At 40.4% G+C, this 20,071-nt stretch overlaps 1 protein-coding gene across 3 annotated transcripts in view; it reads left to right on the top strand.

Annotated features, from left to right (window-relative positions):
- Positions 1 to 20,071, top strand: part of ZNF451 (zinc finger protein 451) — a 43,709-nt gene that overhangs the window by 341 nt on the left and 23,297 nt on the right. For 2 of the 3 annotated variants that reach the window (XM_052781839.1, XM_052781838.1), the window contains exons 2-8: positions 278 to 361; positions 10,075 to 10,158; positions 11,370 to 11,495; positions 13,031 to 13,142; positions 13,754 to 13,904; positions 15,352 to 15,478; positions 17,179 to 17,332. In XM_052781839.1, the coding sequence (XP_052637799.1) occupies positions 281 to 361; positions 10,075 to 10,158; positions 11,370 to 11,495; positions 13,031 to 13,142; positions 13,754 to 13,904; positions 15,352 to 15,478; positions 17,179 to 17,332 (835 nt within the window). In that variant the 5' untranslated portion in view covers positions 278 to 280. Of the gene's footprint in view, positions 1 to 30; positions 174 to 277; positions 362 to 10,074; positions 10,159 to 11,369; positions 11,496 to 13,030; positions 13,143 to 13,753; positions 13,905 to 15,351; positions 15,479 to 17,178; positions 17,333 to 20,071 lie in introns of those variants that run through there. The other variant, XM_052781837.1, reaches the window with a different exon arrangement.

Here is a 20,071-nt window from a genome sequence, read left to right as displayed (position 1 = left end):
GCTATAGCTATGGCTGCTGGACGAAAATAGGTGCTGGGATGCTTTGTAGATTAGGCCACGTTTTGCATATTTGGAAAAATACAGTAACGTGATTCGAGTCAAAATTGTTATCACTTTTTGTGGTATTACTGATAACTGTCAGTGAATGACATGGAGAGGCTTGTTGAGTGCAGGTAGGCTGTAAAGCCAAAGTAGGCATAAAACAGAAAATCCTGTATAGTTAAGGAAAACTTACAAAATAAAATGACGAAGCATGTTTTGGTTTGTTTCTCTTTAGATAATGGAGTCTCATAGCTCTGTCAACATTCGCAAGAGTAAATCACCAGCTTCTGAAAGCGAAGATGAGATTGAGTTCATTGGAGTAAGTAGATCTTGTACTGGAAACACACTGTTGCTTGTAGTAAACGTGCTTTCGGTAGCTCAATAAAATAGGAGGGGGTCTTTGTGTACTGTGTTGATGATCTTGATTATATTTTGATGGAAAGCATTACTTTTGGATTTAAAGATAATTTAATTTGTGAATCTTTATGGCAGATAACAAGTTTATCTTAAAGGTTTATGTGCCCTTTCTTTGGAAGGGTATAAGATGTCGATTGGTGCTATAGAGAGAATATAGACTTGAGTATCCCAGCAGGTGAGTGGGGGATTACAGTGATCAAGGAGGTATATGAGAGGTCACTGTAGATGACTTTTCTGGTAATCATATTGCATAGCATTTTGCTTCATGAATAGTCGCACTGAAGTTAATGGAATAAAGCACTCCTCACTCTGCAAAACAATGTCAAAACCACTATACTTTGTTTAGAAGAAGAGGACAGAAATAATGGGTTAGAGGCCTTAAACAGTCCACTTAAGTTGTGAAGCACTGTGTAATAGCTACAGTACAACACGTAGTCTAATGCTGACGTGGCTTATGTGAATGTAACTTTAGGAAACTTAGATCTGTTGCATATCCAAGAAAAGCAGAATGTTTTTCATGCTGCCTGTGTTCTGGCCTCAATCAGTCATCAATGAAGTGGTGCTGGATGGCAGGGATACATGCAAGAACAGAAAGATGATTTTTCCTAAGGAACAAGTCATGCAAATAAGATCAAGTGGTTAATTGATGCCAGGACTAATAATGGATGGTTTCCTATGGATTTGTCTTATTTTTAATGCTGAACAATAACTAGATTTTTTTTTTTTTCTCTATTTTATATGGTGTTTGATTAAAGCCTAAGTTCAACGTACAGACTTTTTCTGCAGGGGTATTTAGGTGGTCAAGTATGAGGGACGTATATTTTTTCAAAAATTAGAAGTAGTTGATTATCTCTGACACTTCTTGGTCTTTTAGTTGATTTGGTCAAAATTGATTACTGAGTTCAAAATTCATTATATACACACACAAGCATTCATGTGTAGCATGATTTTATAAGCTTCGTTTTCTTGAAGCATTAGGCAAAGAATGAGGAAGTTAGTATAGCTTTGAATGTGTAATGATTGAAGGGCTGCTGGAGCACCAAGAGCAGTAATTGAAAGAAAAGAGACTTATTAAAATCAATGCTTCTGCTACCTTTTTTTAGCTTGGTTTCACTTGTGGATAATATGGAGCCTTTGTGATCCCAGTGATGGTTAGTATAACTTTGAATGTGTAATGATTGAAGGGCTGCTGGAGCACCAGGAGCAGTAATTGAAAGAAAAGAGACTTATTAAAATCAATGCATCTGCTACCTTTTTTTTCCTTGGTTTCACTTGTGGATAATATGGAGCCTTTGTGATCCCAGTGACGATGGCTTCTGAGAGAGGCTGCTATAGATCGGAAGATGACTGCGCTTAGGCTTGTTTGTGCAGAATTGGTATTTTGGGGTGAGGCGCTTACTGTTGTCATTGATGAATACAAGGGGAAAGGTGTGTGACCCTGGCCATCACCTAATATCAGCAATGCGTCCTAGGATCTCCCGTTTGCTCCTCTGAGTGAGGGTGAACTTGGACTTTGCAAAAGGATTTCTAAACTATTTGGCTAGCTTTACATCATTGTTTCCATATAATAATGTGTATGACTAGAAGAGTATAGGCTTCATAAATGTTTTGTATGCATGCTACTTGGATCATCCGAGTACTATTTTACTGCATGGCCTGAGGACCCAGTGCACCCAGGTGGTACTGTATAAATTGAATTAGAGAAGACACTTGGATATCTCGACCTGTGCTCATTTTGGTGGAAAACAAATAGTTGTAGGCCATGTGATCTCTGTGGGTTTGTGGTTTTTTTTTTTTTTCTTTTTTTTCTTGAAAGTTGGGTGTTTTTTTGGGGTGGGGTTTTTATTTGTTTTGGGGTGGTTTTGTTGGTTTTTTTTTCTATTTCAGTCGCTCATTTTAGGGTGTTTGAATTCTTACTGTAGGACTATGACAAAGAGTCCTCATTTGATGGACCGAAAGCAATCTCTGCTGCTGCCAGAGTTTTTGAGCTTTTTGAAGTCACAGATTCACCCTCATTCAGGAAACTTAGAACTGTTCTCCCATAAATTCCCACCTTTTAATTCTGCGTTACGTATTTTGTCCACTTAAAATCATTAAAGTCCTAAGTTTTGCACACCAGCAGAAAAATACAATTTAATCTACAATGCAAGCCATTATTCCTGATGGCTTAATTTCTTAGGATAGGATGGCCTGGCTCCCATTCTGTTTACTTGGGAAAGATAAGGCAAGAGTGAAGAGATTCATGGGGTCTATAAGTATGCAGATTATTCAAGTTGCCACAGCCTGCACTGAAAGCACTGGACTCCTGAATTGTTTTTTGGGGGTTTGGGGTTTTTTTTAGTGGTATTGATCCACTCATTTTTTTTATTTTCTGACTAATTTCTTTAAAGATGAGGCTCATCATTATGCTGCTCTTTTAAAAAATATAAGTTATCCCTGATAAAGTTGGTGGCTTTCCTAGGCAAGGGCTTTTCTTACCATTGTTACTCTGCGTGGGACCTCAAAATAATATATAGTTTTATAAAGTGTTTAAATACCTCCTGACTTCTCTGTTGTGTTATAATGGTAAACACTGTTAAGGAGGGTATTTTGTGTTTATTTTCTGTAAACATTTGTTAAGTACATGTAAGGATTATGTATCCAAAATAAAGCTCAACTGGAAAATTGAAGATCTAAGTATTTAAAAATTACTTTAATTTTCTGATGCAATGTTACATTTATGCCAAGTTTTTTTCCACTATTGGTGATTTTTATTTCAAATGTCTGAATTCAAAGGAAAACATACTTCCATAGGCCCTGACTTATTCAATAGTGAGCTCTAAATTGATTCATTTTGAAATCCAGGAAAACCAAACATACTTCATATACTTTGCAGCTTTTCCTTTTTACAATGTTTTGGGGGCACTTCATAACAAAAGATACAGCTTCTTTCTGTCCTGAAAGAGTTGGAGCAGCCACTTACTTTCTTGTAAATGAATGTTTGTTTTTATTTCAAACCTGAAGAGGACTTCTGGCCTATTTTGGGAACTGATGATATTAGAAAAAATAATTAATTAAAACCCAATTGCAGTTCTTTACCTGTTCCCTAAGACCTCTGTAGGAACTCCAAGTTTTTGGGTTTGCTTGTAATTGTTGTTTTCCAATAAAAATTGTATCTGAAGAACACTTGGCTCTGGGATATACCAAAATCAAGTGATTTGTTGAAACATGATGGTTACCATTTAATGTTTTGTTTCCTTTCCCCCTGGGGTGTTAAATATTAGATATAGACTCAAGTATTTGTCTCTCTGGCTTTCAGTTGCATTACAGCAGGAACAGAATAAAACTGTAGAGGTGTTATGAAGCATCTCTGAAGCAGGACTTTTATTTTTGCTCCCAACCCAGGTCAGCCAAGGACTTGGATTTTTGTATTTGGTAGGTTACAGAAATCAAAACTTTCTAAGTGCATGTTGGTTCACAATGTTGGTCAGTTACTCAGCAGTCTTAAAGCTGGAAATCTGCTGGGACAAAGATTTAGAGCACAAATAGTGTATCTTGTGTTTTTTTTTAAATTTATTTTAATGTAAGCTTGTTCTATGATAATTAGTGTGTTTACATATGTATACACAATTATGCTCGCATAATTATTTTGTCAAAGATATATTAAGTCTGTGGTCACATATACTGAAAGCTAGTTTCATACTTTCTGTATGCTAGTGTGTGTATCATTATGAAAAAATTTACTTGTGCTTTTTAAGTAAATGGGTATTTGGTCTGAATGCACGTAAAGCTTAAAAACTGAACAAACAAACAAAAAACTTTACATGATACATCAGTAGACTAGGTGTCTGTTAGCTAGGCCTAGTTTCCCAAAGATTGATTGAAATGAGGGAGGGGAAGAAAGTGAGACCACAGTTTAGGACTTTGTGAGAAAACTTTTGGAGGCAGTAAAAATGAGTTTCACAGGACTCCTTGAGAAGAAACTGTCCTTGGAGGTTAATATGAGGCTCTGTCCTGGTTTCAGCTGGGATAGAGTTAATTGTCTTCCTAGTAGCTGGTACAGTGCTATGTTTTGAGTTCAGTATGCGAAGAATGTTGATAACACTGATGTTTTCAGTTGTTGCTAAGTAGTGTTTAGTCTCAAGTCAAGGATTTTTCAGCTTCTCATGCCCAGCCAGCGAGAAAGCTGGAGGGACACAAGAAGTTGGCACAGGACACAGCCAGGGCAGCTGACCCAAACTGGCCAAAGGGGTATTCCATACCATGTGATGTCCCATCTACTTTATAAACTGGGGGGAGTGGGGGCAGGGGGTCGCCGCTCGGGGACTAACTGGGTGTCGGTCGGCGGGTGGTGAGCAATTGCACTGTGCATCATTTGTCCATTCCAATCCTTTCATTATTGCTGTTGTCATTTTATTAGTGTTATCATTATCATTATTAGTTTCTTTTCTGTTCTATTAAACGGTTCTTATCTCAACCCATGAGTTGTACTTCTTTTCCCGATTCTCTCCCCCGTCCCACTGGGTGGGGGGGGGGTGAGTGAGTGGCTGCGTGGTGCTTAGTTGCTGGCTGGGGTTAAACCACGACAGGCTCCATCTTTACCAGCCACTGATTAAACAGATTTGATTATATTAACTGTTACAATTAGTATTTTGCATAGCATAGTGAAATGCCAGTTTTGTTGGTTCAATGCTAATGCTTTCAACCAAAGCTGTGAATAACGGCAGAGACACCACAGCTGTCTAGAGATTCAAAAGATAATTTTCTATCAATTAAAACCTAGAAATTCTTCTAGTAACCAAAATAGCTGCGATTTAGCCATTGGTTTATTGCTCAGTGTCATGGCTGTTGGTTGGTGAGAAGAGTGGCTTTTGAAGATTGTTTAGGGAAGTAATTGAGAAGTAGAGCATGGGGGTTTTTTTGTTTGGGTTTTTTTGAATGTGAAGGATCTTATAAGGATGTGAAGACTGAGCATATCCTAGTACTGAGCATTGACGGCTTGGCATTGATGATGCCAAGTATGCCAGTATAGTCAGCTAGAGAGGCCACAACTTTCAGCTGTTTGTTGAGTGCTTGTCCATGCTGGTTCTTCTGTAATCTCAGACTCTTGTGCGCCAAGATACTTTTTAGCTGGTGGTGGTCATCTTGTGGGGACATCCAAAGAGTTGGATGAACCTAATTGATCCTCAGCTTCTTAACTCTCCTACAGTTATGGAATCCTCAGGGTTGGTGCTATCTTTGCATTATGTTACTGTTTAGTTTAACCAGTTAGAAAAAATGAAGTAATAAACTTCTCTTAACTTTCAGTTTGGGGCTCACCCTTCTGCAGAGGTGAGCCAACAGAGCAAAAGCTAAATGCCCACTGGTGAGAACTTTCCCTCCGTGTGGTGCTGGAGTACTAATTGGGAATGTTTGCTTGCAATACCTGCTCTCTCTTGCTGGAAAAATGATACGTTTCACCTGGCACCACTTCTCCAATCAAGATTAAAAATATAGGAAATCCATCTGAAGCTATGGCTTGCATGAAATTCTCAGAAGGTCTCTGTGAATATTTAAAGGGGAGACTAGTCCTAGACTCAGTCTCCCTCCATGAGGATGATGTCTATCCTGGGCCACTGAATAAAGAGGCTTTGAACTTCCACTTTCATTTTGCTATGAACACCTTTTGGCAGAGAGGAACGCTGCTGTCAGGATGAGCCCACACTGAAGTGACTGTTTCTTCAGAAGTAGTATTTGGAGTATTTTCTGTGTAATGGCACTCCGCTGGGATGAATCTAAACCAGTGTTGTGACATTTACTTTCAATCACGGTTTCTCACATACTGACTTAAGCAGTTCCTGAGTAGATATACTTGGGGTAGGTTTATACTGTTTTCCCCAGTTCTTATACTTATTCAAAATAATCTTTTGTAGCACAGATGAGTTCTTGGTCAGACCCAGGATTGTAGTTCTTACACTCTTAACTTCAGTATTTGTTTTTAATCTTCATGTAAAGGTTAAACTACCAATGAATGAAACACAAACTAGCCTAAATAAATGCTATGTTTGGGACTTGCGTTATTATTCAGGAGCGTTTATAGGCAGATGGTGTGGTGGTTTGGCTTTTCTGGTTTTTTCCCCCATTTTATTTTTGTGGAAAATAAGGGTCTATGTCTTTGAGGAGTCGTTTTAAAGAATTATATATAGTGCATTTGTTTTCAAAAAGTAGTACACAAAAATCATGTAGTAGGAGGCACAGAATCTGGAAGGAAAAAAGAATGTTTCATGTATGCAAACAACATTTAAACAATTGTAGTATTACTTGTGTTAAATTGAATTTACTGTTCTGGTCACTAGAACTTCCTAGGCTTGAAAGCAAGTTACTCCGCTTTTCAGCTGTCAATTTCCTAACTTTTAATTAGTTGCTGAACCCAGGGAGTAAGTAAACAGAAATAAGGAAAATCTCTGCATTTGAAGAAGCTACAGCTGTTAGGATCAATTGAACATTTCAAAACACATTATTGAACTGATTGGACAGTGAGGTGGTCTGAGTGTGTCTTTGAACTCTTACTTGCTAACACCTGTTGTTCAATAAAGATTTAATTTCTTATAAGTTTATAGAGGTGGTCAGTTTCTACAAAAGCAAATCTGTCAAGATTTTTTTTTTTTATTTATAAAACCACATTCTCTTTATTTAATAAAGTTAAGCACAAAAAAAAGTTAAGCACACTTTTGGGGTAATTTGAGGCCTGCAGCTGGATTTATACAAGTTTTTGTCATCTGTCCAAGATCTCATCCCACTTCCTCCCCAGTGAGACAATGAGGACCGTTTATGCCTGGCCAGCTGAACAGCTTTACAGCCTTGAAAGGTGGAAGAGTGTAAAGAATGAGATGCAGTAAGGACAGCAGAGGGAATTGCATGCTCTTGTTCTCTCTGCTACTTCTCATGAGGCAATAAATCTTCCTAGCCTGCCCTAGTGTGTTGGTTGTCAAGATCTTGAGGACACTGCCAAATATATAGCAGAGGTGGTGGATAACAGTACTGCACCTCTTCAAGAAGTCAAGTCTGCTGACTATCGTAAATCCTTCTTCTGCCTGGAGAACTTAACTTTCTAACAAATAAAGAATACCTTTGGAGTATATAACAGGTCTGTGGTGTCAGCCAGCAATATTACCAGACAAACGGCTAATACTGCAGTTTAATCAAAAAGTTGGTCATATGATGTAGACGGCATTGCATATACAGACTTTAAAAAAACCAACCACCACCCCCGTCGCTACCAGAAAACTTTTAAACTATCTTTGGTTTTGGTTTGTGGTTAAATAATAACTTTCAGAATTTGGATGGGAATCTTTTTATGGTATGTGGAGACTTTAGTTATCTTTGCCCCTAGCTGAAGATGGGTACACATTGGACCATGGATGTAAGATAAGGTCACTAGGAATATTTTTGTTTGGTGTAGACTTACTCATCCTGTTTCATGTTCATTATACTGATTGTTTAGTTGGCATGTGATAATGTTGTAGCATGATATGGGGGGGTTTTTTTGCATGACATCAGATTATGTGGACATAGTGCTTCTTTTTTTGCCTTTAAAAACTGAAGGCTCGTGTCGCAGTGAGTGTGGATGAAGCTCCAGATGTTATTTTGTACATCTTCTTTAAAAAACTTATGACCTATGTGCTTAGTTTGGGTTGCTGATTTTAATTTTTCTTCTCCATTTGCTTTTTCATGTTTGTGCCAATATTCTGCTATCTACCAGAAACTTGTAGCAGAAATGTGAAAATTTGTGTGAATGGAGAGTGAATGGGAATGCACACACACGTGCACACACACAGAGACATGCATGTGGGGAAGCACCAGATGGAATGAAAAAAAGGAGGCATAGGAAAGCGTGTAAATCAACTGGTGTTGATATGACCTGGACTAGCAGGTCACTGAAGTCACAGACCATCTACAAGAAGTTTCTGAAGACACTCATATCAGGAAAGCAAGGGACAGCATTCACACAAATTAAAGCCAAGGCTTAAACCATTAAGATGATTGCAGAAGACAAAGAACAGGGCTAGAGCCTTAAGACATCCTGAGGTGGAGACAAAAACAATAAATAACCTTTAGTGACTCACAGAGGAGGGGCAGTATGGAGAGAGACAAAAGATCAGAAATATGCAAAAGGAGCACATGGCTGCCAAGCTAGGAAGAACAGAGAAAACTGAAGTACTTGTTGATAGCCAGGGTCCTTTGTCCTCCATATCGCTGCATGGAGTCCTGACCAGGCTTCCTGGATGCACATCTTTGCAACTGAATGCTGGACAGACTTTGGATGTGTGTCTGTGTGCTTTTGAGTATGTGGTGTGAATGGGTGAAATGTATTTTCTTTTAAAATAAAATTACCTCCCCCTCATTGTGATTCCAATACAGAGAAGGCACTTGTAACCTGATTATGGAGTACCTGCTCGGAAAGGAGTAGCCTTCAGGGCTTAGATGTGTATGAAACTGTTTCCTACTTTCTTAATGTTTGACATGCCTAAGGAGTTTAATTTCTTTTTGTATCGGGTCTGGCTGAGATGAAGTTAATTTTCCCCACAGCAGCCCTCATAGTGCTGTGCTTTGTATTGGTAACTAGAAGGGTGGCGTTAGCACACCGGTGTTCTGACTACTGCTGAGCAGTGCTCACACAGCATCAAGGCTGTCTTTCCAACGTTTGCTCCCTCACCAGCAGTCTTGTTGTGGGCAAGATCTTTGGAGGGGATGTAGCCAGGACAGCTGACCCAAACTGACCAAAGGGATATTCCATACCATATGATGTCTGCTCAGCAGTAAAAGCTAAGAGAAAGGAGGGGGGGCATTTGTTATTAACGACCTTTCTGTTCTGGAGCAACCATTATGTGTACTGAAGCCCTACTTCCTGGGAAGTGGCTGGACATCACCTGCTGATGGGAAGTAGAGAATAAATCTTTTGATTTTTCTTTGCTTCTGCATGCGGCCTTTGCTTTTGCTTTATTAAACTGCCTTTACCTTGACCTACAAGGTTTTCTTCCATCTTATTTTCTTTCCCACCCCGGTCCTGCTGAGGAGGGGAGTGATAGAGCGGATTGGTAGGTACCTGGCATGTAGCCAGGGTCAACCTAACACGCTTTTGGAGTTAGAATTTAATTTGTGTCTTTTAAAAACAAACAAAACGAAAACAAACCCTGAAAAACAATGAAAAAACATTTAGTGTTGCTTAGTGAAATCTAAGACTGTGTCTTTCTTGGTAACAGTCTGCTACCCTATTACCACTGAATTAATGCTGCAAGTTGAGTATCTTTAAAAGTATAGATCTAAGTTGATTGAGAAGATGAAGAATATAAGGTTATTAAGCAAGCTAAGACTGTTAATTTGATTTTTTTTCTAGCTGAAATCTATATGTTAAGTTGATATTTTAATTATTTGTGAATACTTATTTATTTGCATGTTTTACCAATTTTGTGGATTAGTCTGTTAAGTGGGAAAGTTGCCATGCATGAATTTTATTACTGCGCCCTCTTGAAACCTTGGTGAAATACTCCTTCAGGTATTGCTAATGCTGACAATGTGCTGTAATGGATGCAACATTTTATCTCCGAGGAAGACAATTTAATGCTTTTGTGTGTGTGTTTAACACTTTTTTTTCAGGAAGGACCTTTAAGGCCTGTACTTGAATGCATTGATCTTGTCAGCAGTGAGGATGAAGAACCTAACAGCAGTTCTTACATTCGTGTGAGTATGTTATAATGTATTTTGAGACTTCTCAGTTGAGGAAAATAGTCTGCTGTATTTTTTTCCCATCAGTTACTCTTAATAAAAAACTTGTTAGAGATATTTTTAACAAGTAATAAATAAATAAACCAACATTAAAGTCTTTTGATTTTTACCTACTGCTGAGTGGAAGGCAAGAATGCCAACACTTCATTTTTTCCAGAGCCATTTTTTGCCTTCTTGAAATGGATTTGGAACTTTTATTTGGCTTTCGGTGGTTTTAGCAAGTATGTTGAAGAAAAATGTCACTTTACAAGTGACCTCAGAATTCAGTGTGTCCAGTCTCTAGCCTGCAGATGTATCTGGCCTACTCCCAGGCCCTTTCCTTCTAAAATAACTTTTTAGGAGCAGTTTATAGGTTGGAGGACCTTATTCTGTTGACAACCTGGTCTTAACTCAACCTCATTCTTCATAATCCCTCCGAAGAATGTATGTCAGAAGCAGGCTGGTCAATTCCAGCTTATTGGGCCTACTCTGTGGAGCCTTTGAGAGGGACAGTGACTGAGATTTGACTCTACTAGAGTTGTTTTTGGTAGCAGCAGCCATCTCTTGACTTCTGTTTTCCAGTGTTGCAGTAGAGATGTGTATAATAAACCCGGTTCTTAAGGAAAGGTGGGTCTTCTGTACATGCACAGGCTCATTCCACCATGATGATTGCTAGAGCTGATCGTGTAACAGGAGCAAACTACAGTGTATACCCTATCCCTTATGCTAGAAAAAGCTAACGATCTGCCTTTCTGAAGATATTGAGCAATGTTGTCTTAGAGCAAGAATGGTACCAGTTCTCAGTTTTTCAGATGGGCTGCATGTTGGCTTTGAAATCTTCAGGAAATTTGTTTACCTACTTAGAAGAATTTACATAATTTTTAATTTGTTGGAGACTTCTAGGGCACCCAGCACAATCATCCATGTTCCTTCTAGTGCTTTGGCAAGGCTAATGTTGATGTTGAATTGCCTTGAATATGTAGGGAGGTGGGGGTCGTTTTGTTTGTTTGTTTTTTAACAGAAGTTACAGATGCTGGTAAATAGGAAGAGAAAACTAGCAAGGTAGATCATGGAACTTAGGATTGGAGTATCTGTACTGAATTATGTCCTGATGCTTGGGCATCACTTTTCACTGTATTAGTGCCTGTTAACAATTACCAAATAAAAGTTTAACTTTCCAATTGTAGAGCAATACTAAGCGTAAAGATCACATTGACTATCAGAAAGAACGAGTTGCATCAACCTTGGATCGTCTGGCACGCCATGTTGAAGTAGAGAAACAACAAAAAGAAGAGAAAAACAAAGCCTTTAAGGTATTGGACATATTTTGGTTCAGTAGAATTGCATAATACAGGCCTTGTAGTCACAAGTATGTTTGTTTTCACTACTAGGTAAATAAAAAGATTGGTGAGCTAGACCTGGAACTAGCAACTAGCAATTTTTGCTTCTGTGGCATCGTTTGAAACACAATATGGCTTTTAACTAATCAATTTGCTAGTCTTGTTGCAGTTCCTAAGGCGGGGGGGGAGAGGGGGTGTGGTGGTGGAACCTAACTTCGTGCAAGCCAATGACAAAAACTTGTTCTCTTGTTTGTATATATAGCAGAGGGACCTTAGCATCAATTATTCTGGTTAAATAATTGAAAAATAACAGTTATCACAAACTATCATGCAGCAAGCCTAGTTATCTACCTGCTTTTGTCTGAGATTTTTGGGAAGCTGTTTGCCACATTAAATCTCTGTATCAAGTAGTATTTTATAATGGGATAAAATTTTCTATGTATAAGGCATAATTTTGAAGTTGAATGCTATTAATTGTATTGTGCAGCCATTTGAAAGGCATGGAATTTTAAACTTTTGTTACAAACTGGGAGGTACAGTCAGTAGGCTTAAGGGTAGGGCCACTATCAGCAGGACCTGGACAGCCTGAAGGAGTGGGCTTAGAAGAACCTCATGAAATTCAACAGAGACAAATGCAAATCCAGTATTTGTGGAACATGCTGACTCTCCAGTCTAATTTTCTGAATACTGTTAATGGCTTTTAAAGTCACATAATTGTGCTATAGTTACAGCTTGTTACAGTCTACAATAGACTATGGAACTATAATACAACAGAGTAAAAGGCTGCTAGATATAGTCCAAGGTAGCCTTGAAGTAGAGAGGCCTACATCCCTCTCCTGTCTTCTCCACTTAGAATTTGGCAATCTGTTAATGTCTCCACATAGTTTTTAAACTGTAAAGTGGAGTCAGAGATAGCTATGTAGCATTAAAGTAGTCTGAGAATGAAGGTTAAAAAATGCTTTTGTTAATGATGAATATTTTCCTGCTGGGCAGCTCCTCACTCCTCATCAGGTAATGCAATCTGCAGAATTAACATTACTCTTCAAAGTGAAACTGCCTGCCTTCCCCCCCCCCCCCTCCCCAACAGTGGAAGAAATTGACTTTTTGGTTTCAATAACCATTTTGTGTTGTTTTTTTTTTTTTTTAATTTCATTATTATTTGTTTCTTTTTATAATCTTACAATCTCAAAAATCATCTTGGTTATCTACATGCTTCAGAAACTTCAGTACGTGCAGTAAAAGTAAATTAATTGACCTAAGCTGTAGCTTTTGTTTAGGGCACAAAAATTAGTACTATTTTTGTAATTTCTTTTTAATTGCTGTTACATTCCATCTTTATTGCATTATATAGAAGTTAGTCAAGTTGTAAGATTCCCCCCCGCCCCCTAGGTTTTTGTGGGTTTTTTTTTCCTTAGGTTTTTGGAGACCTGCATGTAAGTTTTGGTATACATACTTAATCTTGAATTATTTTTTGTTTAACACCTTGCCTGATATGTTTTCCCCTTCAGGAGAAAGTTGATTCCCAATATGCTCATGGGTTGCAAGAGCTGGAATTTATTCGGGAACACAGTGACACAGAAGCTGCAAGGTTATGTGTGGACCAGTGGTTAAAAATGCCAGGTAAGAATAGGAGACTAAGTTTCAGTGATGCATTTTCCAAGTCCTGCATTGCAGAATAGAACACGTGGTAATTGCATTGAGCAGTACTGACACTGAGCTTGCAGGTGCCTCTTATGCGTAACTGAATCTTACAATATTAACTTTGCTAGAGTGTGGCATTTCAAAGTTCTTACACACTCATTTCCATAAAAGCTATTCTTCTAATGTTTTGCTGCTTAGAAAACTTAATATACAAAGTCTAAAACCCACTAAGGCAATGTTAACTACTTTTATAAGCAAAGTTGCTAGAAGGAAAAATATTACTGTTGAACTGTTGCTCAGGAAAATGTCTACATAAGTAGGTGTAACTTCAGAAAGTTCAATCATTTTAAAATACTGCCTGGAGGAAGGGTGTTAAAGTGTTTGAAAAGTAATCCTACTGGGGATTGAAGAGACATTCTTAACTGAAAGAGCAGACTTACTCTAGTAGGATTGAGTTACAGTGCATTCTTAGCTTGCTTTTAACAATCAATATAATTTGATTTTTAAACGCTTTAGGGCTTGTGTGTTGTTTTGTTTTATTAAGCCTCTATAATTCAGATTCTGGTTAAGTGCTTTGTTTTACAACACAGGTCTCAAACCAGGCACCATTAACAGTGGAAAAAGGGGTATTTATAAGAGGGCAGGTCAGACACAAGTCAACAGCAGTCCCATATCTTGTCCTGTGATGCATTGCAACAGGGAGTTTGATAACGGACATCTTCTCCTAGGTCACCTTCAAAGGTAAGGACATAGTGCAAGAGCTCAGTGCAAGAAATAACAGTGAAAGAATATGCTCGAACTTCGGACATCAGCGTCAAGTCTGCTTTAAACTGCCTGTAGTGACAAAATTCCCTTTGGAGAGCAGATTGATATGTTACAGATTTTATATAGATGATGTGATGAACTTCCTGGTTGGCTGGTTTGGGGTTTTTTTTTTTTGTTTGGGTTTTTTCATTCAGAATTGATTTCTTGCTCTTGTTGAGCATTTTTAAATACCTGATTTTTTTGAGAAACGAGATTTCTGTTCTCCACTTCTGTTATTTCTTCATCCAAACCTGAAAAAGAGCAAAAGGCTAACGTATACAACTTAATGGCAAAATTAAAAAAATGCCGCTAATGAAGGGGAAGAGGAGCAAGAGCTATAGGCCAGACATCTGTTTATAGCCGATCGTTGCTAGTCAACACTCACTGTGTCTGGGGTCAATTCCAGCATATATACTGCCTTTTAACTAGTGAATGTGTCATGGGGAAGGTGGTAAGGAGAGAAGCTGAGGGGAGTGTTGTGGGTTAACCCCGGTACGCAGCTCAGCCCCTCACAGCTGCTCACTCACTCACCCCAGTGGGATGGGGAAGAGAATGGGAAGGGTAAAAGTGAGAAAACTCTGGGCTGAGGTAAAAACAGTTTAATAAGTAAAGCAAAAGCTGTGCACGCAAGCAAAGCAAAATAAGGAATTCCCATTGGTGGGCAGGGCTTTATCACACATAACGGTTACTTGGGAAGACAAACGCCATCACTCCAAACATCCCCCCTTCCTCCTCCTTCATGCAGCTTTTATTGCTGAGCTCAGCATCATACGCTATGGAATATCCCTTTGGTCAGTTGGGGTCAGCTGTCCCAGCTGTGTCCCCTCCCAGCCTCTTGCCTATGCTCGAGCCTACTTGCTGGTGGGGCAGTCTGAAAAACAGAGGTAACCTTGACGCTGTGCGAGCACTGCTCAGCAATAGCTAAAACATCCCTGTGCTGTCCAACACTGTTGTTCGTAAATCGTTATGGTTAGTTGTACATCCGTAACAATCCAAAACACAGCACTGTACAAGCTGCTATGAAGAAAATTAATTCCATCCCAGCCAGAAGTAGTGTGGGGATGTAAAAATAAATACATTTTAAAAATCCCTCTGTAGGAAATCGAGGCTTTGTTAGTTCTCTTGCTCTTAAAACCAGTATGATTTCTCTGCGAAGTGGTCATTATAACAGGTAGGCTGCAGGGACCATCACCTCTGTACAGGATACTTCAACTGATGTGGTTAATGATAGGGGAAGTGAGGAATTTTACAGTTTAGGTTGATTTGATAGGTTTTTGTCCAACAGCTTCAAAAGACAGAACTTTTCCCATTAAAAATTAAAAAAAAATTTCCCATTTTGACTATTTAGAGGGAGCTAGTTTGTTAATTATTTTTCCCTCTCCAGGTTTGATCATTCTCCTTGTGACCCAACAGTCACATTACATGGACCCCCAAATAATGCTGTTGCCTGTGTGATATGCTGCAAAAGTTTTTCCACGTCTCAGCAGTACAGTGATCATCTTCTATCTAAGGCAAGATCATAAGGATAAGTAACTCACCTGACTGAACATAGCAGAGGGTTTTCAGGATGTGTAATTATGCACTGTTTTGTTGGTTTTTTTTTTCCTTTTAACCCTCTTTTCCTGGCCTTCTTTTAGTCTTCAAGATAACTTTTCTTATTCTGCTGTGTTTCAAACACCTGGTATGTGCTGACAGTACTGCCATTAGATCTTCCCATTGGGTTGTACTTTCCAGCACATTTTTGAGAGAACCGTAGTTCTGTCTTGAACCTCTTGTCCCTCTATTGGTGCTGTTGAAAGGTATTCGTTTTTTTGTGTCTCCGAAACTATGAAAGATAAATGCAAAAAGTTAGGGTGAAAAAAGTGACGGTAAAGAGAAGCAGCAGAAAGGAGATGGGGGGAAAAAGAGGCAACAGAATGAGAAAGGAAACGTGGGTGATTCAGATGCAACTGTTGCTGTTTCCAGTCTCTCTGATATATTTGCTGCTACTCACTAGTTAACTTACAGAAGGGAAAATGATAATCTAGGATGTGAGTTTTGATTTTAATACAAGCTAATAGTATTTGCTTTTTTTGTTTTTGTTCCTCCTTACCTCCACGCTTTTAACTTTTTTTTGATAATGCTCTCTCTTTCCCTTCTGTTCATAATTTACCACTGTAAAACCTCAGTTCAATGACAGATGCTCAAGTGTTATCTTCTAGGTGTGTGGTTTTATTTAAGCAGTCTGGTATTGAATTGGACAATGGATAACATTTTCAAAGTTTAGCGTTTTAAAACCAAATATTGTTATGTACCCACCTAGTCTCCAGAAGCTGTGTTAAATTCAGGGGAAGTTTTAGATACTCTGAAAATTGGACTACTTTTAGCTAGTAGCAGTAACTCCTGTTGCATAGTCATATGTGACAGGCTTGAAAGATTGCATCAGTTTGTCCCTGCTCTTTTTCCATTGCTTCCAAGTTGTGTGCCTGTGGTGTATCCAGGGGCATGAGCAGGAGTTACAGACAAGTTTGGGGAAAGGGAGCGGCTCTTGTAGCAGGCAAGAAGATGGGATTATTTTGGTGTGGAAGGATGGGAGATAATCCTAAACAAAGCTATGGAAGAACGCATAAGCGTATCATGAAGATTCTTTGAGTAACGTAAGAAAGGAGTAAGCAAAAATGTCAGAATCAAAATTAAAGGATTTTTGCCCTGAAGGCAGAGATCTGAAGTTGATGTAGAACGCAAAGTGGGATGGAAGGAGTTGACTTTGATAAAAGTCACGGGCCTGTCAGGCTACTCTGAGGAGCAGCATTTTGAGAAGTTGGAGGTTAGCAAGATAGGTAAGAACCAACATGAGGAAAACCAGCTGCTCTAGTGACAGAAGGAGCTTCTTCTGAGAGCCTGGATAAAGGGACTAGCTAAAAGTTGATGGAGCCCAGAGTTCCTGGGGAAGGTGGTTGCTCCCAATGGTGCAAGAAGGGAATGGAAAAGTTACCAGTGTAGTAAGGATGAGTAGCTGAGTTTGATAATGGCAGTTTGGCCAGTCCCTTGTGTCTCATGAGCTGAAGTGCATAGGGGTAGGCTGTAGATAAACATACATCTAGTAGCTGAAAACCTAAAAGTGAAAATATTACCACAGAAGGGAGACAGGAACAGAAGGAAGGACATGAAGAGAACTGGGACCGGTTTCTTGACTTAATATTTTTCCTAACTAAATAATTTTCTCTTCCAGCTAAATGAAAATGACGGACATAAAAAAGATCTCCCTCCACAGCATATTCAGTGTTTTGCATGCCCAAACTGCTTCCTCCTTTTCACCAAAAGAGACGAATGCTTGCAGCATATGTCAGGAAAGAACCACTTCCTCCAGGTTTCCAAATTGAGTGGTATGTTGCTACTAAGTGTACTACTTTTCATTCCTTCTGATAATTGATCCTTATGATATGAAGTGACTTACATTTTTCTGCTGTGTAAAAAAGCTTAAGGCTTGTAAGTTTGTTTTTCATGAATTCTTATTTTTCTTTTAACTTAAATGTGATACTGTTCTGTAAGAGGAGATAAATCATAGAATGGTTTGGGTTGGAAGTGACCTTAAAGATCATCTAGTTCCAACCCCCCTGCAATGGACAGGGACACCTTCTGCTAGACCAGGTTGCTCAAAGCCCCCTCCAACCTGGCCTTGAACACTGCCAGGGAGGGGGCATCCACAACCTCTCTGGGCAACCTGTTCCGCTGCCTCACCACCCTCACAGTGAAGAACTTCTTCCTTACCTCTAATCTAAATCTACCCTCTTTCAGTTTAAAGCCATTACCCCTGGTCCTACCACTACATGCTCTTGTAAGAAGTGAGAAGTCCCTCTCCAGCTTTCTTGCAGGCCCCCTTTAGTTACTGGCAGGCTGCTATAAGGTCTCCTCCGGAGCCTTGTCTTCTCCAGGCTGAACAACCCCAACTCTCTCAGCCTGTATTCACAGGAGAGGTGCTCCAGCCCTCTGATCATCTTCGTGGTCCTCCTCTGGACTCGCCCCAACGGGTCCATGTCCTTCTTATGTTGGGGGCCCCAGAGCTGAATGCAGTACTGCAGGTGGGGTCTCAGGAGAGCGGAGTAGAAGGGGAGAATCACCTCCCCCTACCTGCTGATCACGCTTCCTTTGATGCAGCCCAGGATACGGTTGGCTTTCTGGACTGCAATGCAAACGCAGATCGCCGGGTCCTTTTGAGCTTCTCGTCAACCAACACTCCCAAGTCTTTCTCTGCAGGGCTACCCTCAATCCAGTCTCTGCCCAGCCTGTATTTGTGCTTGGGATTGCCCCGACCCATGTGCAGGACCTTGCACTTGGCGTTGTTGAATTTCATGAGGTTTGCACGGAGCCATCTCTCAACCTGTCAAGGTCCCTCTGGATGGCATCTCTTCACTCCAGTGTGTCAACCACACCACACAGCTTGGTGTCATTGGCAAACTTGCTGAGGGTGCACTCGATCCCGCTGTCCATGTCACTGACAAAGATGTTAAACAGCACCGGTCCCAAACAACCCCTGACAAACGCCGCTTGTCGCTGCTCTCCACTTGGACATGGAGCTGTTGACCGCAGCTGTTTGAGTGCAACCATCTGGCCAATTCCTTATCCACTGAGTAGCCCATCCGTCAAATCCATGTCTCTCCAATTTAGAGAGAAGGATGTTGTGCGGGACAGTGCCAAATGCTTTGCACAAGCCCAGGTAGATGACGTCCGTGGCTCTTCCCTTATCCACCAACATTGTAACCCCATCGTAGAAGGCCACCAAATTTGTCAGGCACAGTTTGCCCCTTAGTGAAGCCATGTTGGCTGTCACCAATCACCTCCTTATTTTCCATGTGCCTCAGCACAGCTTCCAGTAGGATCCGCTCCATGATCTTGCTAGGTGCAGAGGTGAAACTGGCCTGTAGCTCCCCGGGTCTTCCTATTTTCCCTTTTTAAAAGTGGGGGTTATGCTTCCTCTTTTCCAGTCAGTGGGAACTTCCCCGGACTGCCACGATTTCTCAAATATGATGGATAGTGGCTTAGCCACTTCATCTGCCAGTTCCCTCAGGACCTGTGGGTGCATCTCATCAGGTCCCACGGACTTGTACACCTTCAGGTTGCTTAGGTGGTCTTGAAGCTGATCCTCTCCTACGGTGGGCAGTTCTTCATTCTCCCAGTTCCTGCCTTTGCCTTCTGTGGCGTGGGCGGTGTGGCTGGAGCACTGGCCTGTGAAGACTGAGGCAAAAAAGTCGTTGAGTACCTCTACCTTCTCACATCCCACATAAGGAGTTCTGCCGTTTTCTTTCCAGAGAGGGCCTACGTTTTCCCTAGTCTTCCTTTTATCACCAATGTACCTATAGAAGCTTTTCTTGTTGCCCTTGGCGTCCCTGACCAGATTAATTCTGGCAGGGCTTTAGCATTCCTAACCTGTTCCCTGGCTGCTCAGACAATTTCTCTATATTCTTCCCAGGCCACCTGTCCTTGCTTCCTTCCTCTGTAGACTTCCTTTTTGTGTTTGAGTTTGTCCAGGAGCTCCTTGTTCATCCATGCAGGCCTCCTGGCGTTTTTGCCTGACTTCTCTTTGCTGGGATGCATCACTCCTGAGCTTGGAGGAGGTGATCCTTGAATATTAACCAGCTTTCTTGGGCCCCTCTTGCCTCCAGGGCTTTATCCCATGGTTCTGTACCAAGCAGATCCCTGAAGAGGCCAAAGTCTGCTCTCCTGAAGCCCAGGGTAGTGAGCTTGCTGTGTGCCCTCCTCACTGCCTGAAGGATCTTGGACTCCAGCATTTCATGGTCACTGCAGCCAAGGATGCACTTGAGCTTCTCATTCCTCACCAGCCCCTCCTTGTTGGTGAGAACAAGGTGCAGCATAGCACCTCTCCTCGTTGGATCCTCTATCACTTGGAGAAAGAAGTTATCATCAACGCCTTCCAGGAGCCTCCTGGATTGCTTATGCCCTGCTGTGTTGTCCCTCCAACAGATATCAGGGTGGTTGCTTAGAAATTAATTTTTTTATGTAGAAGTGATTCCTCCATCACAGTTGCTGTAATGAGAAGCAGACTTTCCTTTATCTCCATGCTGTCAGGTGTCTCATACAAGCTTCTCATCCTCCAGTGACCGTGC

Source organism: Harpia harpyja, chromosome 3 (assembly GCF_026419915.1).
Source record: "Harpia harpyja isolate bHarHar1 chromosome 3, bHarHar1 primary haplotype, whole genome shotgun sequence".
NCBI lineage: Eukaryota > Metazoa > Chordata > Aves > Accipitriformes > Accipitridae > Harpia > Harpia harpyja.
The sequence above is the reverse complement of the archived record's forward strand: the minus strand, read 5'-3'. Positions and strand labels throughout refer to the sequence as shown.